The sequence below is a fragment of the Cotesia glomerata genome, linkage group LG3 (assembly GCF_020080835.1).
Source record: "Cotesia glomerata isolate CgM1 linkage group LG3, MPM_Cglom_v2.3, whole genome shotgun sequence".
NCBI lineage: Eukaryota > Metazoa > Arthropoda > Insecta > Hymenoptera > Braconidae > Cotesia > Cotesia glomerata.
In genome coordinates this window covers 477,085-498,312 of record NC_058160.1, presented here as the reverse complement: position 1 = coordinate 498,312, position 21,228 = coordinate 477,085, and the positions used below count along the sequence as shown (strand labels likewise).

Here is a 21,228-nt window from a genome sequence, read left to right as displayed (position 1 = left end):
TATGAAAAAAAAATCCTTACAATAAATTTCTTGTAATTTTAGTTATTTTTTTTTTTTAGTCTTCTCTGTAAATCAATTTATAAAATTATTTTTATGCATTGGAGAATTTATATACAATTTTAATATTTACAATTAATGATATTAATTTTTAAGAATAAAACTACTAGAATTTTGGTACATGAACATGTAACGTGTAAAAAAATAATAATAATAATAATAAATTGAGTATGTTAATTCCATACAATATTTCATTTTTCATAAGCAGTAGTTATGTATGTACAATTGTTCTGGTGATAATAATTAAAATATATTGGCATATTTTGGCAAATCACAGATCTGATTTATTTTAAACCTTTTTTTGTAAAAAACATATACATATTTAAGTCTTAATTATTATTAAGTTATTTTATTCAAGGATTGTACCAATCGAGGAAGAGAAGGGAGAAAGACATGACCAGCAGGAAAAAGAGCAGCCAAACCCGAAGTCCGGCATTGCGTTGAATAGCTTGACGAATTTGCTCATTCGCTTCCTTGACATTCTCCGTGGAGCCAACAACAGTAGTGACCAATTTCTCTAGATCGTGATCCTGTGCCAGGACTTTTTCGGTGAAAACTTCCTGGAGCTCGGCAATGTGAACGACTTTGCTTTCAATTTGCTTAACTTCTTCGGTGACAGTATTTAATTCATTGTACAGCTGTTCATTTTCAGCTTCAAACATCTGGACATCCTCCGTTGATAATTCTTCTTCGTATGCCAGAGAGTTGACGTCTCCGTTCATCTCCTGGACCTTCAGAGGACTCGAGCTAGCCGACGAGGTTTTCTTTTCTTCAACAGAATTCAAAGGAGGCTTAAAAGAATTTTCTTCAATCGATTTAATGTTGAGCTCCAACTTGGACAAATTTTTCAGCTCGACCATTTTTTTAACCCGGATAGCTTTTTGCTCAGAATAAATTTTGCATACATTTTTTAAATACTCGTCGATTAAAAATAGCATTATTTCTTGGTGTTCGTGATGCTGTTGAGATACATCTGTATCAGCAGCTTCTCGCTTCAGTTCTTTTATCAACTGCGAGCATTTGCTGATAATCTCCTGGGCTCCATTGTCGATCTTATCGCGTTCAGCGTCGCTCATCCTCGGCTGGCTGATTAAATGTCCGGAGAAATTTAAATATGCAGACCTATTTTCTAATAAAAATTCTTTCAATCTCGTTATTTGGGTGGTGACTGCTAGAGATTTTTTGTAGAAATTTGACTCATGACGTAGTTTTCTAGGAAATAATTTTGACTTGTCATCGTCCAACGCCTTTTGACGTATGCTTACGCTCTTTACGCTAGCTCGAAACAATGTGCTTACGTCCATTTTAAATTATAGCAAACAGCTGAAATAAAATTTTATTTATTAACAATCAATAAATAATTCTTACATCATACTGAAGTTAGCTGACAATTATCAATTTTTTTTTTATTTTATAACAAATTAATTACAATAAAAAAAAATACTTCTAAAATTTTTTTTTTTTTTTTAATTTTCACGTGGAATTTTTTTATTAATTTTTTCCATAACAATTTCATTGATATAAAATTGTAAAAAAAATTTCTAATTAATTTTTATAATTATTTTTCTTACCTTTGAGGTTAGATTTAAATCATTTATTGAATAATTATTTAAAACAATAATATTCTATGGTAAGTTTTCTAAATTTAAACATTAAATTATAATACTTGTGTTAAATACATCTTATTTGCTTTATTAAATTTTTTTCGTCAAACCACCATATGTAATCACGTAAACATAACGCAATAATAACGAATATTGAAGGCACGCGGAAGTTAACTAAAAAGAGCGCGTAATTCAAAATTAAAAAACTAACTGAAAACTTAATCACAAAATATGTTTTTTATTATACAAATTACAAAAAAAAATGTATATTATAAATTACATTACAATTATTGGTAATGTTACGGTAAAATAAATAAATTAGAAAAATTATTAATTATTAGTCGTTTATAACCCAGAGGATATTTATTCCAGACATTCCTAAATTAACTCTACCCAACATTCCATGATCGCGGGTTTTAATAATATAGAGGAAGAGTAATAAAGTGTAGAACATGTTATTTCTTCCCTGTAACAAAAAATTAATTAATTATGTAATTTTTTATAAAAATAAACAATAAAATTATGATACTGAATTTAACAGACATTTAAAAATTTTTTAGATTTTTATAACAATTAAATAATTTTAGAAAATTACAAGTGTGGATTTTAAAAAATATTTTTTTTATAAAAATTCATAAAATTGTCAAATTTCTGCTAATTTTAACAATTAAAATTAAATTAGCCATCTAAAAATTTTTATAATTTTTCTTGTTAAAAAAATGATTATAAAATTTTTTTTAAGTATTTTTTATAATACAAAAGTTAGCTGATTATAATTTTATGATTTTTTTTTTTCATTATCTAAATTAGAGCGAAAAAATATTTTTAAAAAATTACATTTAAAGTTTTTTAAAAATGAAATTATTTAAAAAATTTTTTTTCAATCATTTTTTTAATAAAAAAAATTCTAAAAATTTTTAGATGTCGGCTAACTTAATTTTCATGTATTTTTTTGCTTGTAATTGATGAAAAAAATAAAAAATTTTTGAATTTCGATTAATTTAAGTGTCATGTAAAATTTGATTAAAAATATAAAAAAAAAAAAAAACTTACTCGTGGAATTTCTTCATAATCAGCGGGCAAAGAATCACCACTGAGTGCTAAACAATAATGTGGAGGATTAACCGACTGGCAAACAATAATAGGCCCTTTATTCCTCGGTAGCTCACATCCACTTTTGGCCATGTACCTGGAAGTAAACGTCCTGGCGTCTGGCTGATCTAGAGGAGCTTCCAGCTGAGTGTCCATGTATGAAGAGACGAGATGCATGATGATAGCTGTGTCTGTTGGCAAACTATTTTCCCAGGGTTTCCCGTTGTAGGGTTCGCCGCTGCACCACTTGAACTCGCTCATAGACCCTCCTTTGGCCAGTTCCTTGATTCGCTTGACCAGATAGTCCTGATTATTAGAAATCTCGAGAAAAGGCACCAAAGTCGGAAGCGTTGGGATTCCCATGACGATGTTCTGAGCCTGGGCTAATTTTCGCAGTCGGTCTAGCCCCACGTGTCCTACCTGGGAGTCACTGAGTCCGTGGCGAATCAATGCTGCATTGACGGCCTCTATTTCGAGCATCACCCGCTCGACGACTGTTTTGCTTATCCACAGGCGTAGATTAGCCGTCCATTGGTTTACTTTGTGACTGTCAACTCGGTACTTTCGCCAGACGTCCGGAGCACCGAAGTACCCGCGAGGAGATATTCCTTCTTCGTTTCCTGGACTTGAAGATTTTGTCTTGTCAACAGTTGGCGCTAATTGGTAAGCGCACCGTCGTAACAGCGGAGATATTTCTCCAGGGTTCCTCATTGCCGGGTGGGACCAAAATGAACTCAGTAAATTTGAAGGCTGGTCTACCGCTGTTGAGTGGCTCGTCTTCCGCTCGCGTTCTGTCACGTCTTTTAAATAATTTTGTAATTCTATTTCATCTTGAATTAATCCCTCACCGGTTAGACTCCCGTTCATCGACGTGTTCAATGATCTACTGAGCGAATTATTTGTCGACGTATTGTTCAAACTCTTGGGTGATGTCGGGGTACTTGAATACTTTCCAGCTCCACAGTAAAATGGACTCGAGTAAGTTTCTGCAATAAAATTTAAGTAAGTTATTAATTAAATTAAAATAATTTATAAAAAAGGAATAAAATGTAATAAAATTTGTAAAATCAATAAAACGAAATACTGCAAAAGTTCATACTACGTAGCTACAAAATATTTTAATATTTTGCCAACTCAATATAAAGAATTATCGAAAATTAATAAAACAAACAAGGTTAAAATAAAAAAATGGTTAGCAAATACTCAAAATCATCTAATTCTCTAAAATAATAAAAAATTAGTTACCAAATACAAAATCAAATCAAATATTAAATTGTAATTTATCCTTTAAGGCTCATGAAAGAGTGACTCAATTAGTAATAAATATTTTTGTATATCACTAGGCATTAAGCCTATCTCTTTTTCCCTAATCTTATGTACAGATAATCATTTTGTCTCTATGGGGATTATATGTAGTTTTTTTGTAAGACTATGTATGTAATTTTGGGAAGTAAATAAATAAATAAAAAATAAAAAACTCATACTGGTTTCATTCAACGCTGAAGTCCCCAGTGATCTTCGGCTTAAATTTAGTGGGCTAGTCATGTTTAATATCGGTGAAATTGGCTCTGAACATAACTTTGTTTCATTGGTCGATGAAATTGACTTGAACAGGGTCTCGTCATTACTTACTCCCAATAATTTCTTTTGCTCTGGATTTAACATTACAGGTCGTAAATTTAATATTCCTATTATGTAACTTGCTATATGGTACAAAGCATTCAGTCCGAAAATTAATACTAGAACCCATTCTATCCAGAGAAATTGTTTGTACGTCGCATCTACGTACAATCTAAAAAAAAAAAAAAAAAAAAAAAAAAAAAAAAAAAAATTAAAAATATTAAATTTTAATATTAAAAAAAAAAAAAAAACAATTAAAAATATTAAATTTTGGATCAGTTTTCAAAAATTAATTACTAATTATTAAAAATTTTTAATTTAGAATTTTAATTGAAATCAATGCAAATTTTTTCAGATAAAATTAAATATGACGTAAATTAATCTTATTTTTTTTTACGATGTTAAATTTGTTAATTGCAATTTTAAAATTGTCAATTATATTATTCTGTATTTTAACATCTCAATACTTAAATATTTGTCAATTTTTTTTTTTTTTAGAAAAATTTAGCGCATATTTAATTATAATAATTAAATTCATAGAGAAAAAAAATTAATTTTTTAATTAATACAACTTACATATCAAATAATAAAACACTGAGAAGTGCTCCATTGATCAAAAACCAAGTGATACTATTCCTTACTCTTGTCTGTGCTAGTCTCAAATCCAGCGTCTGTTGAACCTGCGGTTTTGGAGCCAGCATACTGAAAAAAAAAAAAAAATTCATTGACAATTACAATATAAAAAATCATTAAATAAATAAATAGAACAGATTACTGAGTAACTACCTTGCATTCGGTGAAATACATCTCATAGATGAATGAAAGTCGCTCATTATTAACCACTAAATTGTTTTTTCTAAATAAATAAATTACTACCACCAACCATCAATCACTTCAATTAAATTTTGCTAATTTATTTACAACTAAAATAATAAATAAACAGTTCCCAGTAAAAAATATAACCAACAAACGAGTCACGAGTGTACCAAATGCCGCGATTTTGGACTACGTGACTCACAATGAAGACTAATTTAATTTATTTCGCGCAAATAAATAATTTTTAATTTAAATAAAAAATAAACTTTGATTGTTTATTGATAAAAGGAATTTTATTGATCTTCAGTTGTCAAATAAAATTAAAACTGTTTGAAAAATAATTTTTTTTCTAATTATTAAAAAGTACTTGACTAGTGTAGTGATAATGTGACGCTTAGGGTATGTAGTAGAGGTACCTCTACCCTCTATAGTCCAATGGAGCTAAATAAGTGTACTATACTATATATACTAACTCTCCTATACTATAATGTTTTTTAAATGGAATCAAAAATGAGTTTTAATCAGTTGATATTTTTTTTATAACTTTATTAAATATCATATTTTTTATGAATAAATTTCATAAAAAACAATAATATAGATGAATAAATAATTTAATAGAAATTAAATAGGATGATTATTTTTTTTTTAAATAATAAGTTTGAATCGATATCGATGATCTGTCATTTTTATTTAATACAAGCGGATTTAAAGTTGTATCAGGTGCAAATAAAAATTTTTAATAGCAGCAAAAATTGTCAAAAGAAACTGACAATAAATATATAATTGTATTTATATATGTTTGAATCTCAGAAATTATTATTTTTGTTTTACCATATTAAATTTTTTGACAGTAATATTAAAAATAGTGTTACAAATTTATTTTCTGTAAAGTTTAACATGTGTATCAAAATTTGATTATAAAACTAAAATCAGCTGACAAAAAAAATTTTTTTAGATAAATTACTAATAAAAAAATAAATTTTATTCATAAATATTTATTTATTAAAGAAATTGTCAGCTGTCAGCTGATTTCAGTATCATAATTTGATTAGGGTTAATAAATTTGTTCGAGTGTACGAAAGCTTCTCAACAATTATCAACAAATTTGGTCCAAGTGGTGTAAATATACTCTCGGTGGATTACAGCGAGTGGATTCTTAAAAAAAAAAATAAATAAAATTAGTTAGAATTCCAATTATTATTTTATAAATTTCAAGAAATAAAAAGAAGATAATTACTTGAGGATCATTAACTATCAATCCATCACGAGTGACTAATCTACCATTTGGAGTAATGCAGGCCCAGCGACTGACGCGTTGTTGATTAACAAAGATTCCAACTCTATCAATAAGTCCCCACTGTAACGTTGACAAATTAAACTTCCAAATCTCCGTAGGTGTATTATTAATGTTTCTGTATTTAGACGCAGATACTATTAAGCACGTGTCTTTAGTATCCGGATCACAATATTTTGACATGCTGTAATTATAAGATCCAATTGGCGGCTGGTCCATCTTCACATTTACAACATCATCATTCCCGCTCTTATCTCGTCGAAATATATTCAAGTCTTTTTCAAGTTCTAGGTCGCTATCACAGTGATCATTAAGATTTTGATCTTGATTGGGGTCTGATGTTCCCACCCAGCTCCAAGTATTCTTCTCCAAATCAAACACCCGAATAGAATTAATATTTTTACTGTAGAACAAATACATCTTGTTGCTGCTATTAATAATTCCCATTGATGATCTTTCAATTATATCACATTTTGATGCTTCCACTGGATTGGAAACACGCTCCCAGGTGTCCAACTTCAAACGATAAACATCAACTCTCAGCAGATCAGCGCGATTCGTTGTTTCGACGCACACAACTGTGTAATAAATTTTGTTATAGCAAAAAACATTCATTTGGCAAAACTGTGCAGTGTCTGGGAGAGATCCATCCAAAATTTGCTCTTCAATTACCTTGGTTTCTAAATCACAAGTATGTATCCTAGTTATCTTGTTTTGCATGCTGAATATCTTCAATTTTTTCGAATTGTTCTGATCTTCCACAATTCCAATTATTTTGGTCCTTGGATATGGCAGTAAATTATTACTCAAGCTTATTACTTCAGTCCACGACTTTTCTGATAATTTGTATGACCAAATTCCCGGACGGTGAAGGTTATAAGTATATAAATGATCATTATCACAGGTAATGAAAAAAATTGTATGAGGTTTTTCTGGATTGTCTTGAGTACTCCATAAAATTGATGGACTAATTTTAAATTCACACATTTTTTAAAGCACTAATAAAAATAAAAGAATGAACAACTTTTTCATTGAAAAATTTTAACTAACATAAATTTTTTCTTAACTTGGGAAGTTAACTTGCTCACACAGAATTTATGAAATAATGTTGTTCCTTAGTTGTAGTTTACAAAGAGGGAGAACAAACAATTACTCATTAATTTTTAGAAATATTTTAAGCATCAGCTTAACATTCCTTATTATAAACTGTATAGTAAATTTTTGTTTGTTTGTTCTATACCAAATAATTCAATGTATTATTTTTAACTTAATTAATATAAGTAACTTATTATCACGGCAGTCATTAATCTCCTTATTATATATATATATATATATATATAATATTTATAAATGTACAGGGGAATATTTCTAAATTGAAAACTGCAAAAATTATTTAAGTCTTTTTTGTAGAAAATTCCAAGGAATTCCATATTTAATTTGAATATCATCTTTGGATTCATTTGGCAAATCTGGATGATAATATAGCACGGCATCCCAACATATATCTTCTAAAGTTGGAACTCTGGTCCAAGCTGAGTAAACTTTCCGACTAAATATGTTCTAAAAAAAATTATTAATAATTAAAATTATTTATTAGACTAAATGTTTAATTTTACGTAAAAATGATAAATAAAAATACCCGGCTTCGTCGATCATCGGAGCTCTCATCGCAAGTAACTAACTTGCCTCTTGGAGTAACGCAAGCCCAGCGACGGAAGTAACATTGGTGTTCCAAGTCTCTAAATTTACCAAGAAAATACCATTTTAAAGATGTCAAATTAAACTTCCAAATTGCAGAATCTGCATTGTAGGTTCTCAAATTCTCACCACCTGATACAATTAAGCACGTGTCATTGGTATCCGGATCCACATAACTTAACATACTGTAATATTCTCTTGATTTTGGGAAGATTTTATCTTCATGCACATGTTTATCATCCAGTGAGATGTGAGTAGCATCCCAGGCATTAGTTTTAAGATCAAACACCCATAAATAGTGCAAATTGTAACTCATAAACAAATATAGTTTATCGTTGTTGTAAACTACTCCTACTGATGAGCTCTTTTTTTCATAACTTAAAAGTATTGCGGTTAATTTATTGACATATTCCCAAGTATAAGTATCCAGATTCAATCGGTAGATTTTTAGATCATAAAAGGCTTCCCCAATACTTTGTCTACAGCGTAAGACAGTATAATAGCAATTATTGTAATAAAAAATATTCCTCCTACAAATAGAATCATTGTCGGGTACAAATCCATTCAAATTTTGCTTCACAACTTCCTTGGTATCCAAATTACAAATATGTAGTTGAGCTTTTGATACATTAGTCAAATTTTTCTGACTGAATATTTTTATTAAATTATTTTCTTTTATAATTGCGATAATTTTACCTTCTGTAGGTGACAAGTTATTTTTTAAGCTTATTAATTCAACCCACAGGTTTGTCGACAAATTGTACGACAAAATTCCGGGAAATTTTTCGTCGTAAATGTATAAATTATTATTGTCACAAGATATGAACAAATATCCTATATATAGCATTGGATAAGCTGGAGAATTACGGTCAACTAATGAAAATGGTTTAAACTCATACATTTTATTTTTTATTTCAGTAAATATATTTTGAGGTTATGTTTCTGAAAGCCAAAAATTTATTGAAATTATTATTTTATCTTTTTAAATTTTTTTCTATTAATGGAAAAATAAAAAATACGTACCGTTAGTTTATGAAATCTCAATGTCAGTATTAAAGACGATTTTTTCTAATAATTATCTAGGCAATAATTGAAAACTTCAATTGTTGATTGTTGATTCTTCGAAGCTTCTATTTATACTCAACAAACGTGTCTAAAAATAGTTCCATGTAGATGTCGGAAGCTTATAAAAAAAAAAAAAAAATTAACAAATGTATGAAAATTTTTTGTAAATGTATATTTTAATTTTTTTAATTGTCATTTGATGATTGTTTATAATAATTAATTACTTGTCAAAAGTTTTGATAATTTATACAATATAAAAAGAACAATTAACCAATTATTTAAGAAAATTTTCTTGCAATTGATATATGTAATTTTTAAATAAATTATTCTATATATTTTTATCAATTTAAACTTAAACACTATAGAATTTAATAAACAAATATTGAACGTTAATAAATATTTATTAAAAATTAATAAATTAAATATTTGTTTCAAAATAAATTAAATCATCAATCGTTAATAAATCCTTTATCAGTGTATTTGATGGCTGATTTTCGATAAAAATCAATCACGTGCATATGTGATTAATTAGTTAAAAAGCTCGAGTTTAAAATTATCTTATTACTTTATACACAATAAGTTCTTTAAATTATTTTCTTCTAATGATTTGAGAGAGTTTTAACAAGGAATTAACTTGAAGTAACAATCTATCATCGAAAAAAAGCAAGTTTTTTAAAATACTATGAGGTAGCGATTATTTCATAACGAATAATTAATAAAAATTTATCACTTACCGTTTTCTACCATGAAACCCATCGGAACGACGGTGTCAGTCTTCTTTCTTAAATCTACTTACAATCTAATTAAATCTAAAAGGAGAGAAATGAGTTAAATAAAAATTCAAAAGTTTATTCACTGGGGCGAAATTATTCGCTTTATTTAAAAAAAAAATCATGTTTTTATTTTTTGTACATATTTATGCTTAAATAAAATCTCTTTCTAATCAATATCTACACTGTTTAATTTATTAATTTAAATTATTCAATTATAAAAATTGTTTGATTATCTCTGAATTATGGAGCTACTTTAATTTAACCATTTACTATGATCAGACGAGAAACTTAAAAATAGTCAGACAGTTATCATACTCGGTATTTAAGTAATACCCTGGCATTCTTTTCACTTAAGAAGTGCAAAGTTAGTTTAATCAGACAGAAAGTATCCAGCATGATGCAAAATGATTTTGGTTAGGCGTAAAAAATTTGGGCATGACCTGAGTACTATTTTGAAGAGACTAGTACATATTTGCTTTAGTCAGACCGAGCATTTACAAGTAATTAATCTTTTTACATGTTTTTTATACAAATTTATCAATTACTTAGTTTGATTATTTTTTGGTTGAATTTAAGGAAAGTAAATGTATCTCGGTCTGACCGAGAATAAGAAAATTCTAATTCAAAGATAATTTTGTTCTCTTTTTACTATTTATTATTCAATTTTAAAAAATTTAATTTATTAATCAAACAATCGATTCATAAAGGCAAACGTTAGTAAGGCTAATTTTTATTTGAAAAATGATATTTCAAAGAACTAAAATCTAGTGACTCGACGATTTTATATTTTTTTTTTAAATTAATAAAAAGATAAGATATAATTACCTTAATATCCGTGAACAGCAGCAGGAAAATCAATCAATCCTTCTCAAATCTATCTATAATCTACTTATAACCTAATTACAAGCTAATTACAACTAAGGAAAGGAAGATGAGTCAAATAAAAAGTCAGAATTTATTTGTTTTGGGCGAAATAATTCGCTTTATTGATGAAAAAAAAAAAAAAAATCACGCGACTGGGGACGCAACTGTGCGCATTCACTTACAATTAATATCGTTAACCATTAACGATATTAATTGCACCGGCCTTCATTTGGCTTCTTAAAGCCAAACTTTTAGGAAACCCAGGGAAACCCGGCCGACACAGCTTACATAATCAAACCACTTTTAAAAGTGGCTTAAAAATAACATACATCATACATCATACATCATACATCATACATCACACACAATAGTAATCACACGCATGCAAACATACAATAACAATTAAATAATCTTGGGGGTAAAGAGTAAAAACATTAGAGAAACTGTGACAAAGAAAAAAATATAGAAAAATAATAATAATAATGGGGATGGGTTAGAAATATTTGAGCGCTCAAACATTAAATTAAAAAATATAATACAATTATTAGTTAGGGATTAATATAGGGACGCTAAAAAATTAAACATAAATAAATTAAAAGAATTGATATTATTAAGCGTAAAATAAATATAAGGGTGCTGAAAAAATAAAAATTATCAATATTATTGGGGTTAAAATATTTATAAAGGGTGCTGAAAAATCAAAAATTATTATTATTGGGGGTAAAATATATATAGAGGTGCTGAAAAAAAAATTATCAATATTATTGGGGGTAAATATATACAGGGGTACTAAAAAATTAAAATTATTAATATTATTGGGAGTAAAATATATATATATATATATATATAGGGGTGCTGAAAAAGTAAAAATTATTTATATTATGGGGGGTAAAATATTTATGGGGGTGCTGAAAAAATAAAAATTATCAATATTATTGGGGTTAAAATATTTATTAAGGGTGCTGAAAAATCAAAAATTATTATTATTGGGGGTAAAATATATATAGGGGTGCTGAAAAAAAAATTATTAATATTATTGGGGGTAAATATATATAGGGGTACTAAAAAATTAAAATTATTAATATTATTGGGAGTAATATATATATATATATATATATATATATATATATATATATATATATATATATATATATTTATATTTATAGATATCTATAGATATACATATATATAGGGGTGCTGAAAAATTAAAAATTATCAATATTATTGGGGTTAAATTATTTATAAAGGGTGCTGAAAAATGAAAAATTATTATTATTGGGGGTAAAATATATATAGGGGTGCTGAAAAAAAAATTATTAATATTATTGGGGGCAAATATATATGGGGGTGCTAAAAAATTAATATTATTGGGAGTAAATTATATATAGGTGTGCTAAAAGTAAAAGATTATTAATATTATTGGCGGTGAATATATATAGGGGTACTAAAAAATTAAAATTATCAATATTATTGGGGGTAAAATACATATAGGGGTACTAAATAATTGAAATTACTAATATTATAGGAGTAAATAAATAGGGGTACAAAAACAAATGAATATCATTTAAAATACTAAAGATAAATAATAATAGGATTGTTAAAATGATAAAATCTAACTAATATTACTATGATTAGGGGGGATAAGTAAAGAAAAGTAGCAAAAAAATAGTAAAAATTAAAAATAATACCGATACTTAATGTTGACCTGGCTGATACTCTTCTGGTCCTTGATCCACTGGTGGCTGCTCTGGTTGGTACTCCTAGTTGGTCCTCTTTTTGTCCTTGGTCCACTTATTGTATCCATGAATCCTATTCCTTTGGCTGCGTCCTTTGGTAAGTTGGTCCCTCCATCTTGGTTCTTGGATCCTTGCTCCTTATCCTTTATCCTTGTTCCTTGAATCTCTTGAATCCCTTGATGATCCTTGGTCCTTGGTCCATCCGTCTGAAGATACACCACACAATCAATGATTAGTTGAATGTTAAGATCACTTTAAACACTGATAACAATCACTATTAATTCTTGAGTAATCCTTACATTGAATCCTTGGTTGAATTATGTTGTCCTCCGCATCTTTGGTTGAATCCTTATGGGTACCTGTTGAAACACACTAAAACACTGATTAACAGCCCCCTTTTTATACCCCCTCGATTTCAAACTAATTAATTGTTTATTTAAACACTAATAACGGAAAGAATCGATCAATACGATGGTTGCTGATGTATCGAGCGTTGGGCCACCGATTGGTCGACTAATCAACCCCTTATCTCACCCCAGAGTCTATATTTAACCCCACCGTTTGAATTTTTGATGATATCGATGTGACAACAGATTGTCGAGCTTGCAAAATGACTGGCTGGCCATTTTGCTTGCTATCAAATCGGTTGATAAGCGAATCGCCGAATCGATTGTCACACCGAGAATCAACGAAAGATCCTCACGACAGGATAATATGTATCCGGGGTAAGAAGAAGCTGACGTCGAACCGCCTGGAGGGTTACGCTCTCTTATCAGAAATTATCGATTAACAATTCCGAAACGAACTAATTAAAAAATTCGCGGTAGTTTTCAATGCCAAATAATGAGGTTGGTGATGGATGTCAAATTGATTCATAAATCGAATATAAAAAAACATTATAAAAAAGGCAACGAATCGAACGCAAGAAGTAGTTTTAAATACTTTTGCGAGTCGATTGTATGTGCCTGCACGCGTGACTCTAATTTTTTTGTTCATTTATTATAAAATGAATTAAATTATTAAAAGAAAAAATACGGTAGCCGGTGGATGAAAGTGTAAGGGGTGATTTTGTCGTGAGTTGGCTCTCACGACAAGGAGAGGGTGAGAAAAGAAAAAAGAAGCGACTCTAGTAGGCACGATATAGGTTTCCGGTAAAAATAAAAATGACTCTACTTTATTATTTTATTAATAAATTAATCAAAAAGAAGGGGGTGGTAAGGATGAGTGTGTGTGTGTGTGTGTGTGTGTGAGTGTGTGTGTGAAAGAATGTGTGAAAGATAGGGTAGAGACCGCGAGAGAATTTAAGTAGAAAAAACACGCGAACCGCGAACCGCGAAATCAGCTCGATGGTATACTACCTAATTTCATTGTAAGTAAAAAATCTAATCGCGGAGTAACAAGGGCTAGTTAGCAACCAAATGACTCTATTTTTATTAATTATTAATTTTAAAAATGCCGTTCGATAAATTTTAAGACTTGGAAACCAAAAGAATTGATCAGAGAAAATGAAAAAGAGATTAAACCGTCACCCAAATCGCGCCCGGGCACTCAAGGGGTGAACATGTTTAATCCCTGATTAATTCGCAAGGATCAGGATTAATTTGGTTTCCCAGGAAGATCTTATATGCATGATGATGTTGCGCACCATCATCAAGCAACGAAACTTCACGCCTTGTAAAAATTTACCGAAGCGACTGACTCTACGCTAACTACCCGATAAATTATTTAATTAAAATAAACGTAAAAAAAACCACCGAACTGATTACTAAACCGAATTTAATAAACGACGAGACGACGCGAGAATTTAATTAAAAAAAAAAAACGGACGGACGGGAAAGAGTAAGAAAACTCTTCCTAAAAGAGCGTGTGTGAGAGTACTCTTCTAGAAAGAGCCAGAAGTGTGTGTGTGTGTGTGTGTGTGTGTGCGTGTGTATGAGTGAGGGTTGAAGTTAATTTTTAAACAAATGACTCTATAACCTAAAAAGAAACCGATCGTGAATAAAAAATAAGAAAAGAAAAAGATAAGAGTGGGTAAGATGTAAGGTTAAATGTGTGTGTGTGTGTGTGTAAGTGTGAGTGTGTATGCACGTGAATTTAATTTAATTTTAATGAAAAAAAAACAACTGAATTTAATTTAAAAATTTTAAGAACAAAAAAAAACACGAATCAATTTGACAAACTAATGAGAATTTAATGAAAACACTGAGAACTACCGCGAATATGACTCTACGTTAACACTTTATAATAAAAAAAAAAAAATGACGCTACGTTATATACACAATCTACGTTAACATTTTATAATAAAAAAAAAAAAAAAATGACGCTACGTTATATACACAATACAGAAAACCGACGCTAGTACGCGAGAAACCCGAAAAAAAAACTAATCGAGGAGGTAATTTGGACGACCGGCAAAGTTGACAACACCATTGCTCGATGTGCACGCTTGGCCGGCCGACCGGGAACTGAGCTCCTCAGGGTAAGCTTTCCAGTACCCCCGCTCCGACCCCCACCCTAGTGTCCTCTACGTGACTTTTTTCAGGGTTGATAATTTTCATGTTTTTTATTATTTTTAGCGGTAATACGGGACTAGTTCGCGACCGCGATTATTTTTTAGAGCAAGAGCAAGCCTCCGCGTATCCATTCATATAGTTTTTTAAAATTAAAAGTTGATTTTTTATAACTTTTTTGAAGATTTATAAATGTGAAAATGTGTGTGAAAATGTGACGACTTTAGCGCTACCTGCAGTGTTTTTTACAAGTAACAAAGATGGCGTCGCCAGACATGTTGACACAAGTCCCATGGCGCATCACGCGGTTGGAACATTGTTCATCTCTGCCAAAACTTGAAAAGTAACTCATCAATCGTGCCTCCAAGCTTTCAATTAGTGTTATTACTATTAATTACGAAAAAGTGATAGTTTTTTGGTGAAAATCAATTGTTAAAAAAATTATGTCGCCAGTGAAAAGTGAAATTAATTGTTGTGCTATTGAAAAACGACATCACCCAAAAAGAAGAATAACAAGAAGATAAAACTAGTGAATTTATTATTTAGAAATATTAAATTCATTGCCAGAGTTTGGATAAACATTAAATATTTATGTTTTAACTTAAATTATAAAAATTTGGTGAGTAAAAATATAATTGTACTTAATAAAAAATGAAAATTAAGTTAGCCGACATTGAAAAATTAAAAAGAATTTTTTTTTTTTTAAAATGACTACAAAAAAAAAGAAGAAAAAATTGTCATTTGTTAAAAACTTTAAAAACTCTAAGGGCAACTTTTTAAAAATATTTTTTCGTTCTAATTTAATTATTAAAAAAAATCAAAAAATTAAAAACGTCGGCTAACTTTAGACACTTTAGCATCATAATAAAAAAGTAATTTAATAATATAAAAACAAAACAAGTATTTATTTTGGGCTATTTTTATTAAATCAATTAACAACATTATATCATTTTCTTGCTCCTAAATACACAATAATATTTAAATGTTATTTTTAAATTTCTCATTCTATTTTATTTATAATTTTTCAATTTTTTTACTTCAAGACCCGTCATCCATAATTATTTGTTTTGTTAAATAAAATAAAAATCAAAGTAAAAAAAACAAAATGATTGTATATTTAGTTTGTCCGGAGTCATCGTTTTCGTAAATTTATTCATTAAAAATTATTTATTCTTCATTAGTATTTTAATAATTAATCTGTCAGTCGGTTATTTATTTAAAACTCACGATAGACAATGACCAGTTATAAAATAGTAAATCTTAGAAAAAAAATGATAATTATTCACATACACTCATTCGATTCATTCACTGCGATTTTTATTGTTTTATTTTATTATAATTAATTAATTAATAATTACTTAAGTTTTTAATCAAACGCTATCTCTCTTTCTCTCATTGTCAGATAATATATTTAATAAATAATGAATTGCGGTTTAGTATAATATATAATATAATAAGACTACGTGCAAAGGCTGCGGGCTTATCAAATAAACATTTCACTCTCATTCATGCCAATTGTTCAATAGATACACGAGCCTTTGCATTCAAATAAATAATCCAATTAATATTAATATAACCAAGCGTTTGCTACTCCCTCTTTCTTCATTAAAATTGACCAAGCATGAATTTTTAAATTTAATTAATCAATTTAAATAATCAATTATGCACACGCTAATTTAATTTTTTTTTCTTTTAAATTCGAGCTTAAAAATCAATTGATTTTCGATTAATTAAGACTACTTTTTGAAATATTTTTTATTGCAATTGATTGAATCGCTACCAGACTTATTTAATCCCTATTTTTTTTTTCCTTAATCATGTTTTTTTTTGTTTTTTTTTTTCCATAGTTTCATTTATTTATTTATAGTTTTTTGTTAGTAACATTAGTTGTACAATATAGAATAGAGAAAGAGATTTGAGAGGGGTACACATAATAACATCAGGACAAAATAATTAAATTTCCGTACTAACTATCTTTAGTAACTAATTTTGATAATGATAGTCCTAATAATTTTAAAATTTCGGTTCCGTGACTAGATTTATTTTTATTAAAATTATTTTTATATACATAGATACAGAATTAATAAAAAATAAATTTATAAAATAACAAAATCAGTATAAAAAATTTTTTTAATTACAATTGATATGAAATTACATTAAAATATATATAAAATAAAAAGCGTGTAAATATTTAAAAATTTTATCACAAAACCGAAATTTATATTATAAATAAAGCTGACAAAACTCTAAAATTTCACAACAATCAATCAAACAAACCAATACAACAACAATTACAATAATAAAACAGCATTTAGAGAAAAATTGATCAAAGGGAATAATAATAATAATAATAATAATAATAATAATAATAATAATAATAATAATTAATAATTAAAAATATTAAAAATCGGTAAATCGTTTTCTGTCCGTAGTTTAACAATTCGCGTGTAGTCGCGTTTAATAGAATAATGGCTATCGTTTAATTAAAATTCGGTCCCAGCTCTCTCGTAGCATCTCTTTAAATAATGCGTACAATTAATTAAATATTGTTGAACACAGGGTTCAAGACCCATTTTATTTCTTTCTTTTTATATCATTTGATGTACTCTCTTGATTTCCCGATTGGATTAATTTATTTTAATAATTAGTAATAATTTAAGGGATCATTATTACGTGAGGGTGATCGTTGTCAGTAGACCCATCTCACTGGCGTCCACTGCGGTGTCTTTTGTATTTTATCGATTGCGCCTTCCAGCTGAGCAATCGTCTCATCAATATCGTCATTGACGATCGTCAGATCGAAGAAATGTCCGACTCCTTTCCAAGTCTTTCCAGACTTCCGTCGTACTGTAGTCAAAAATTTTATTCAAGTTAATTGAATGATTTATTTGAAAAAGCCCATAAGTCAAAAATAGTAAATTTTTCAGGAGAAGCAAAAAACATTTTTCTCGGTTAAGTTTGCATTAACATCATGAACCAATGATGAATAATAATAATGTTAGTTCGAGCATAAAAAAAATTTAATTGTTAATTACTATTATTTATAATAATGATTTCAAGTTGATTGACTTATTATGGGGTTTCTCACCAAAACGAATATAATAATAGTAATAAAATCATTAATATTATTAATTTTTCTCCCTCAATCATTTATTATATTTATAAAATTAAGCACAAAATATGTATTGGAACTACAATTAACGAAAATTATAATAAATCATCTATTTTTAAATTCAAATTAGTGAACTGAGAGTCAACAATAAAACAACATTTTAATTTATCACAATCTAACTTTATAAAACTAACAATTGCAAAAATTAATTAAATCAAAGTATTTAACAGTAAATATAATATATTTTCATTTAGTTATCATTAATTAAATTAATTTTAGAATTTAAATCAGTTAAATCAGTGTCAACAACCAAACAAAATATTTTTAATTTTAATCCATCAAGCGAAAATTGTAAAACTCATTAAAATTCAAATATTTAACAGTAAATTTACTTTCTAATTATCTAATAATCAATTATTTTAAAATTAAAGTCAGTGAAATCACATCAAACAATAAAACAATAATTTAATTCAATTTTTTTAAACCCATACTAAGAAAATTATGAAAATTTAAGTATTTTGCATTGAACTGAATTTTTCTTCAGAGATTTATTTTTTGAATTTTGAAATTGAATGTTTATTCGAAAAATCCCTTCGGAGTCACTGACTTATGGGGTTTCTCAATTAAACGAGATTTATATTAACCAATTGGTTCTCGGTTTTGAACACGCATTTAATATTTTTTGGTGCTGGTATAAGTGAGGGGAAATTCAAAGAACCGAAGAATGCAATAAACCCGATTTAAAAAAAAAATATTACTCATGAGGTTTCTCAAATAAACAATTCATTTAAAGTTAAAAAAATATTTTATACTTACGTCATTAAGATTTTGTACGATGGGTGCAGCGATAAAAACAACATAAGGAGCAACCTCAGCGGTACGAAGTATTTTTAATGCTTGAGGTTCAACGTCTAGAATAGCCATTTTTCCTTCTTCGTGGATTTTTCTTATCGTATCTAACTTGGTACCGTACATTGCGTCCTCGTATAATAATTTATAATTATTCATTCAAGTGAAAAATTTCATCTTAATAATAATAATAAAAAATAAAAAATAAAATTACCGTATTCTAAGTATTCATTAGCGCTGATATCCGTCATCATTTCATCATGTGTGACAAAATAGTAATTGCGTCCACTCTCTTCGTCGTTTCGTGGAGGCCTCGTTGTATCTGTAGTTTAATTTAATTCACAAATTTATTAGATAAATTTATTAATTAAATAAATGATAATTAATAAATTTGTATTTTTGTTTCGGAATTTAAATAAATAATTTATCAATTATTGAAATTTAAAAAATGTCCTACGCTATAAATTTATTGATGATATAAAATCCATCAGATAGGAAATCTCTAGAACAAATAAAAGATTTGATCTTTATATCGATATAACTATGTTCTATTTATATTATTATTTTCAGTCATAATTGGAACAAAAAATGAGACTGAGTGTGTTTCAACCGGTACCCATAAGGATTCAACCAAGGATGCGGAGGACAACATAATTCAACCAAGGATTCAATGTAAGGATTACTCAAGAATTAATAGTGATTGTTATCAGTGTTTAAAGTGATCTTAACATTTAACTAATCATTGATTGTGTGGTGTATCTTCAGACGGATGGACCAATGATCAAGGATAGAGGAAGCCAATCAACGCAGCCAACAATAAAGGATCAAGGATTCAAAGGATTCAAGGATGCCACGATTAAGCCAAGGAACCCTAGTTCTAGTGCTAGGATGCAGACAAGGATTCAAAGAGTCAACCAAGGACCAGTGAACAAAGGAAAGACAAGGACTACGGGAAAAAGGACCAGTGGACCAGCCAAATGGAAGCGAGGACCAGGAGCACCAGGACTAGGAATGGAGACCAACAGTAAACGGGTATCGTTATTGGTATTATTTTTATTTATATATTATTTATATTTCATTTATTATTATTTTATTTTATTTTTTTACACCCTAAAATTTATTGATCCCTCCCTAATTATTATTATCAATATTATTGGTTTACCATTTAATTTTTCAGCGCCCCGAATATAATTCTTCCCTCCTTTATTATTAATATTAACATTATGAGTTATTTATTCTCTTTTTCAGTGCCCCAAATTAATTTTCCCCTCCCTGATTATTATTATTATTATTATTAATATTGGTTTAAATTTAATTTTTCAGCGCCCCGAATATAATTCTTCCCTCCCTTATTATTAATATTAACATTATGAGTTATTTATTCTCTTTTTCAGCGCCCCAAATTAATTTTCCCCTCCCTGATAATTATTATTATTATTAATATTATTGGTTTAAATTTAATTTTTAGCGCCCCAAAATAAATTTTCCCCTCCCTAATTATTATTATCATCAATATTATTGGTTTACCATTTAATTTTTCAGCGCCCCGAATATAATTCTTTCCTCCCTTATTATTAATATTAACATTATGAGTTATTTATTCTCTTTTTCAGTGCCCCAAATTAATTTTCCCCTCCCTGATGATTATTATTATTATTAATATTATTGGTTTAAATTTAATTTTTAGCGCCCCAAAATAAATTTTCCCCTCCCTAATTATTATTATTAATATTATTGGTTTTTAATTTTTAATTTTTCATCGCCCCAAAAATAATTTTCCCCTCCTTAATTATTATTACTAATATTATTGGTTTTCTATCCAATTTTTCAGCGCCCCAAAAATAATTTTCCCCTCCTTAATTATTATTATTTATATTATTGGTTTTTTATTCAATTATTTAGCACCCCTATATATATTGAAACACTAAATTTTTCAATCTTAAAAAATTTAATTCCTTAGCCCACTAAACCTCGCGGATAAGAGAATAGTCGCCTAAGTTTCATAAAAAGTTTTGGGATCCACTGCTCTTTGGAATATTCCGCTTCCGTATGAATGTCGGTATTTTGTTTAATAGAAAAGGTTTAGACAAAAGTTCTCGCGCGTGCCAGTTAACTTGCTTTAATTACTTACAAATTTG

General features: G+C 28.4%; 4 protein-coding genes and 1 long non-coding RNA gene across 8 annotated transcripts; 1 reads left to right on the top strand and 4 right to left on the bottom strand.

Annotated features, from left to right (window-relative positions):
- Window positions 1-310: 310 nt before the first annotated feature.
- Window positions 311-1,769, bottom strand: LOC123262079 (syntaxin-18). Its single transcript, XM_044724093.1, has 2 exons — window positions 1,629-1,769; window positions 311-1,380 (listed from the first exon to the last, which is right to left on the bottom strand). The coding sequence occupies exon 2, from the start codon at window positions 1,359-1,361 to the stop codon at window positions 411-413; it is 951 nt and encodes a 316-aa protein (XP_044580028.1). The 5' UTR covers window positions 1,362-1,380; window positions 1,629-1,769; the 3' UTR covers window positions 311-410.
- Window positions 1,770-1,872: 103 nt separating this feature from the next.
- Window positions 1,873-5,475, bottom strand: LOC123262078 (transmembrane protein 209). 4 transcript variants are annotated; one of them, XM_044724091.1, is made up of 6 exons: window positions 5,160-5,475; window positions 4,950-5,075; window positions 4,238-4,545; window positions 2,929-3,739; window positions 2,715-2,876; window positions 1,993-2,127 (listed from the first exon to the last, which is right to left on the bottom strand). In XM_044724091.1, exons 1-5 carry the CDS (start codon window positions 5,204-5,206, stop codon window positions 2,762-2,764), a joined length of 1,407 nt encoding a protein of 468 aa, XP_044580026.1. In that variant the 5' UTR covers window positions 5,207-5,475; the 3' UTR covers window positions 1,993-2,127; window positions 2,715-2,761. The 4 variants fall into 4 exon arrangements, with proteins under 4 accessions (XP_044580025.1, XP_044580024.1, XP_044580026.1 ...); XM_044724090.1 differs by having other exon boundaries at window positions 1,873-2,127; window positions 2,715-3,739; window positions 5,149-5,475; XM_044724089.1 differs by having other exon boundaries at window positions 1,873-2,127; window positions 2,715-3,739.
- Window positions 5,476-6,188: 713 nt separating this feature from the next.
- Window positions 6,189-7,491, bottom strand: LOC123261661. The gene is made up of 2 exons (XM_044723366.1): window positions 6,427-7,491; window positions 6,189-6,344 (listed from the first exon to the last, which is right to left on the bottom strand). Exons 1-2 carry the CDS (start codon window positions 7,468-7,470, stop codon window positions 6,276-6,278), a joined length of 1,113 nt encoding a protein of 370 aa, XP_044579301.1. The 5' UTR covers window positions 7,471-7,491; the 3' UTR covers window positions 6,189-6,275.
- Window positions 7,492-15,351: 7,860 nt separating this feature from the next.
- On the top strand, window positions 15,352-19,959 carry LOC123260692. Its single transcript, XR_006508493.1, has 3 exons — window positions 15,352-15,748; window positions 19,661-19,762; window positions 19,856-19,959. It is a non-coding gene; the product is annotated as an uncharacterized LOC123260692 (long non-coding RNA).
- On the bottom strand, window positions 17,663-19,255 carry LOC123260691 (peripheral plasma membrane protein CASK-like). Its single transcript, XM_044721951.1, has 2 exons — window positions 19,058-19,255; window positions 17,663-17,976 (listed from the first exon to the last, which is right to left on the bottom strand). The coding sequence occupies exons 1-2, from the start codon at window positions 19,247-19,249 to the stop codon at window positions 17,923-17,925; spliced, it is 246 nt and encodes an 81-aa protein (XP_044577886.1). The 5' UTR covers window positions 19,250-19,255; the 3' UTR covers window positions 17,663-17,922.
- Window positions 19,960-21,228: the final 1,269 nt, after the last annotated feature.

Bases quoted from the DNA above. Each gene is read 5' to 3' on its own strand.
- LOC123262078 (XM_044724089.1), bottom strand. From the start codon at position 5,206: ATGAGCGACTTTCATTCATCTATGAGATGTATTTCACCGAATGCAAG. The intron at 3,740-4,237 runs GTATGAGTTTTT...ATTTTATTGCAG, and splicing joins TTCAGCGTTGAATGAAACCA to AAACTTACTCGAGTCCATTT. The intron at 2,128-2,714 runs GTAAGTTTTTTT...TTTTTGTTACAG, and splicing joins ATTATGAAGAAATTCCACGA to GGAAGAAATAACATGTTCTA.
- LOC123261661 (XM_044723366.1), bottom strand. From the start codon at position 7,470: ATGTGTGAATTTAAAATTAGTCCATCAATTTTATGGAGTACTCAAGAC. The intron at 6,345-6,426 runs GTAATTATCTTC...TTTTTTTTTAAG, and splicing joins TGATAGTTAATGATCCTCAA to AATCCACTCGCTGTAATCCA.
- LOC123262079 (XM_044724093.1), bottom strand. From the start codon at position 1,361: ATGGACGTAAGCACATTGTTTCGAGCTAGCGTAAAGAGCGTAAGCATA.
- LOC123260691 (XM_044721951.1), bottom strand. From the start codon at position 19,249: ATGAATAATTATAAATTATTATACGAGGACGCAATGTACGGTACCAAG. The intron at 17,977-19,057 runs GTAAGTATAAAA...TTTTGACTACAG, and splicing joins TCGTACAAAATCTTAATGAC to TACGACGGAAGTCTGGAAAG.